The 4,490-nt window shown below is 44.2% G+C and overlaps 1 protein-coding gene across 1 annotated transcript in view; it reads left to right on the top strand.

Moving 5' to 3' along the window:
* Positions 1-2,687: 2,687 nt before the first annotated feature.
* Positions 2,688-4,490, top strand: part of PROSC (proline synthetase co-transcribed homolog (bacterial)) — a 32,771-nt gene continuing 30,968 nt past the window's right edge. The window contains exon 1 of the mRNA XM_006896646.1: positions 2,688-2,847. Within this exon, the coding sequence (XP_006896708.1) occupies positions 2,749-2,847 (99 nt within the window). The 5' untranslated portion in view covers positions 2,688-2,748. The remainder of the gene's footprint in view (positions 2,848-4,490) is intronic.

The raw sequence follows: 4,490 nt of genomic DNA, 5'->3' as shown, positions 1-4,490 counted from the left end.
GGAGTTTAGGGCTGTTGTACATAGGGTCGCTATGAGTTGCAAGTGACTTGACGGCACATAACAACAACAACAACATTTATATTTATATTTACATTTACATTTATATTTATATTTATAATCTGTATATAGGGAAGAAGCTATTTAAGACGCCATGGGGAAGGCTTCACAGTGGGCTTATGGTTTGCTGGTGCAGTAGAGCCCTCTTGCTGGTCGCATGAGTGCTTTCTGTATGTGCATGGACTTGGTTTGTACGAATTACCATTAAACATCACAGTACCAGCCAGCCTCAGGCCTCTCTCTGCCTGGAAGGGAGTGGGCTCTAAGCTCCAGTTTTTATAGAATATGTGCAGCTCTTTCTTGTTTTCAATCATATCACATCAACAAATTTAGGTCCTTCATGCTGTCATCACAAAGGCATTTAGTTTAAAGCAACCAGCTGCTCCAAAGAAGCTGGACAATCTCCTCTGTTGCAATTTACAGCTCTAAAAGAACAGCTGAAGGATCAGCTGTAAGTTGGTTCTGATTGGACACATATCAATAACATCAGAATGATTGACCAGGGTCTGATCCCTGAATCTGTCTTAACTGTGCTTATTACCACTTGCAGTCAAATCCTTAGCTAGAATAAAGACACTTCTCACCCTCTCCCCTGACCCCATGGTTAAACTAAAGACACAGAAGGAATGTTTCTAAGGAAAGGTCTTATACAGTCAGCAAAAATCCCCGCAACACTCAGGAAATATTTTAAGATGGCCAACATGTCAAATCATCCTTAGTCTAGTATTAAACCATTTCAAATGCACACCCATGTTTATTGCAGCTTTGTTCACAATAGCAAAGAGTTGGAAACAACCCAAGTGCCCATCAACAAACAAATGGATAGAGAAGCTGTGGTATATTTACACAATGGAATACTACACTGCATTGAAAAACAAGGAACTCATGAAATATTATACAAAATGGATGACTCTGGAGGACATTATGCTGAGTGAAATAATCTCAGTCACAAAAGGACAAATTCTGCATAGTGCCACGGTTGTAAAACGGGACTGACACCGGGGTTGAGGGGACCCTAAGAAAAGAGGGGATAAGTAATGTATACTGCATTGAAACAGATGAGGGAGAGAACTGTTTAAAAGGAATATAGGGCTAAGTATTATTTTCATGACAAGATTACAGAAAAAGAAATGCATATCAATGTGGACTGGGGGTACTGTATAACAATGAAAGAATTTTTTTTTCTTCAAAGAGAAAAATGAACTGGGAAGAGGGGTGGGCAGGGAGGAAAATGTGCAACAATGAATGGATGGGGGGGAATTAAATGGAAAGAATATGCTGTAAAAAACCCCCCAAAAACCCACCACATTTCAAATTTATTAAAAGGGAGCTCTGGGGGCCTAATGGTAAGAAGCTGCACTCACAGCAATCCCAGAGACATGCAGTTCTAATCTACCAACTCCTCTGTGGGAGAAGTATGGTCAATTTCCTCCAGTTCTCCTTATGTAGGGTCCGCTTCAGCTGGAGGGTCACCTGTGGATCAGTTTCAGTTTCAACTAGAAGGCACACACAACAACCATCCAAGTATCCCACGTTTGTATTTCCAACCAATCACTATAATGCCCCCCCTTTGAGTTGTTCCGCCTCCAGCTTCCCTGATCTTGCAGCCTTCCAGACTTAGTACATTTGGTTCTAGATGTTACTTCATAAATGCTCTACAGGGTATAGTCTTTCCAGTCATCTATGAATCTGAGAGGTGGACAATGAATACAGATGACAGAAAATGAATTGACGGCTTTGAGCTGTGGTGTTGGAGAAGAGCACTGACAATCCCATGGACGGCCCTCTCGTGCCCCTATCAAGAATAAACCTGTAATGTCTTCCAATAAGATAGCAACAGCCACAAGCAGCCCCTGACCACTAGATACATGGATAATTCAAATTGAAATGTACTGTTAAGTGGAAAAATATACACTGGATTTCTGATGAAGTACAATAAAAAAGAAAGTATAATAGCACATTAAACTTTTGTTGGCTACAGGTTGAAATAGTGCATTAGATATACTGCGTTAAAGAAAATGTTATCTAAAGTTTTTGCCTCTTTAAACAAATATTTTGTCTACTAGAATGTTTAAGTTATATGGCTGACATCTTTCTGTTGGCCTATTGAACAGCCAAATTAAAATAAGCATATGTTTGGATCGTGGCTTGTTTTTCATGAGTTTTTTTACACCTCTTAAGGATTCCTCATGAGAACCATCATCTAGTATACTACAAGTCAGACCTCCTCCTCTACGGGCTTCGAACTCTGGTCCTTTCACACTGAAATCTGAACTCCAATATTGGAAAGCAATTCTAAATGGAACAGAACTCCGTAAGTGGCAGGGGATTTTGTTCCAAGAAAGTCGCTTTCACAGAAACAGAGAGTCTTGGCAGCTTGGAGAGGGGGAAGTGGGCAGCGAAGAAGCCAGGTGGCCTGTGAACCACGTGGAGCAGCCGCCTCTGCCTACAAGCCCGCCCGAGACACCCATGGTTACACTCTAGCGAGCACCGCCAGTGACCTCCCCAAGATGGCTGCAGTCACGAGGCGGGGCCGCTCCACGCCACGCCACGCCCCCCCCCCACGTTTCCATTGGGTGAGACAACTCAACGGTGAATGGTGATTGGGCTACATGTAGGGACGAAAGCTGGGCGGAACCGGAAAGTGGTCTCAGGCTGCGTGGTGTGGGTCTGCGTTCTGGGTTCCTAGGGATGTGGAAAACTTGCAGCATGTCGGCAGAGCTTGGCATCGGGTTCGCACTGCGGACAGTAAATGAGCGCGTGCAGCAGGCGGTGGCGCGACGGCCGCGAGTGAGGAAGGGGTCCGCGCGGGGACGGTGGGCGGCCACTGTGAGGCGCAGGGAACACTTGCGTGGGAATGGGTCGTCACGATGACGCAGATGGGTCTCCCGGAGGGGCGGGGGCCCCGGCGCCTAGGCGTGGGTGGGGGTTTAGCATCCCCCAGGGGCTGTCTGAGGGTTTCCTCGGCTATCTCGCAATGAATCTGTCAGTCGCTACAAAGATTACCCTATAAGGGGCAGAAGGGACCTGCAGCCCTACAGCAACGACTCCCTGCATTTGCTCATCCGGCTTGGTGTGAACCTGCAGCCTTGGCGAATGGGCGCAGGGTCTGACTTGTGGGCGTCTGCCAGAGAAATCTGTTACAAGACCACCAAAAAGAGGCCAGAGCTCACTTGCGTGCTAGCGTCTGGCAACTAGTAGATTATCAGTAAATGTTCATTCCACTCCTAAATTAAGGAGAAGGTGGATTGGAGGTACGGCATTTGCACTGGAGGAACAGGAAGTAGATGCGTGACATCCAAAATCCAAACCCAATTTAAGGGGAATTTTTTTTTTTCTTTCTCCACTTGGAAATAACCTCCTTGGTGCAAGTTTAAATTGGATAGTTCAGAGTGAGACACAAGTGAACTGAGACTTCTCTGATCAAGCATTTATGGTGTCAGAATTTAGAATGCTGACCTGCAGGAGGGAGGCAGAAGACGTGTATCATAGTCCTTCCTTGGCCAGTTGGTTGTTGCCTTTAACAAATCAGTTAATGATTCTCAGTGATTATCCAAGAAAAAGACAGGGACTCCCTAGTTCGTCCCAGATAGATTTCCTTTCCCATTTTTTTTTCCTCTAGAAACTATCGTTTATCAACATAATGCTAGAAGTTATGACAAAGTCTCGTAGAAGAGGCTTGTAACCTAAGCCTTGGAATCTGAATCCCTTCGTGTTGCAAGGGAATAATTTGCTCGCTTCGTTTTACATGTTTTGGGCATGTTGTTAGGAGAGGCTATTCCTTGGAAAGGGTCAAGGTGGAGGGTCGGCGAAAGAGGAAGATCCTCTGAGATGGATTGTTGTGGTGACTGCTGCAATGAGTGTTGATTTTGTTTTGCTTTTTTTTTGTTTGTTTGTTTTAGATTTTACTAGTTTTAATGAACATTTACAGAGATTTTGGGTTCTCATTCATTCATTGTTGCACTGTTTTCTCTACGCTCCTCCCTAGTTCGTTCATCTTCCCCCCCATGTCTGTTTTGATTGTCCAATTGCCATAGTGCTTGTCAAAGCCAATTCTGATAAATCTCCTTTGTCAGTGTGTCCTTTGCCATTCCCTATCACTCTTCCCTGAGAGAGACTTCACCCTGATTCATAAGGAAAAGGGGATGGCATATTCTCTTAACTTCAGGGTGAAGATCTTCTCTCACTACTCTAAAGGGCCCCTTTGGCAGTAGGAAACACGTAGACTGCTGTGGAGATTGAGTTTGGAATTTAGATGCACTGTTATTAATTGTGCTTAGCCGTATATGTTCATATCCTTGAAGATGTATCATGGAGGTGTTGCAACCTAGAAGACACAAATTTAACAAGTTAAAAGTACATGAGTCAAAAATTAACAAGCATTAATATTCCGAGTAGAGGTTCTAGTAGTGGCACAAATCAAGTTACAGAGG

Source organism: Elephantulus edwardii, unplaced genomic scaffold, assembly GCF_000299155.1.
Source record: "Elephantulus edwardii isolate Elephantulus edwardi_28Jun2011 unplaced genomic scaffold, EleEdw1.0 scaffold00187, whole genome shotgun sequence".
Lineage (NCBI taxonomy): Eukaryota > Metazoa > Chordata > Mammalia > Macroscelidea > Macroscelididae > Elephantulus > Elephantulus edwardii.
Note: the sequence above shows the minus strand (reverse complement) of the source record. Positions and strands in the feature narration are given on the sequence as shown.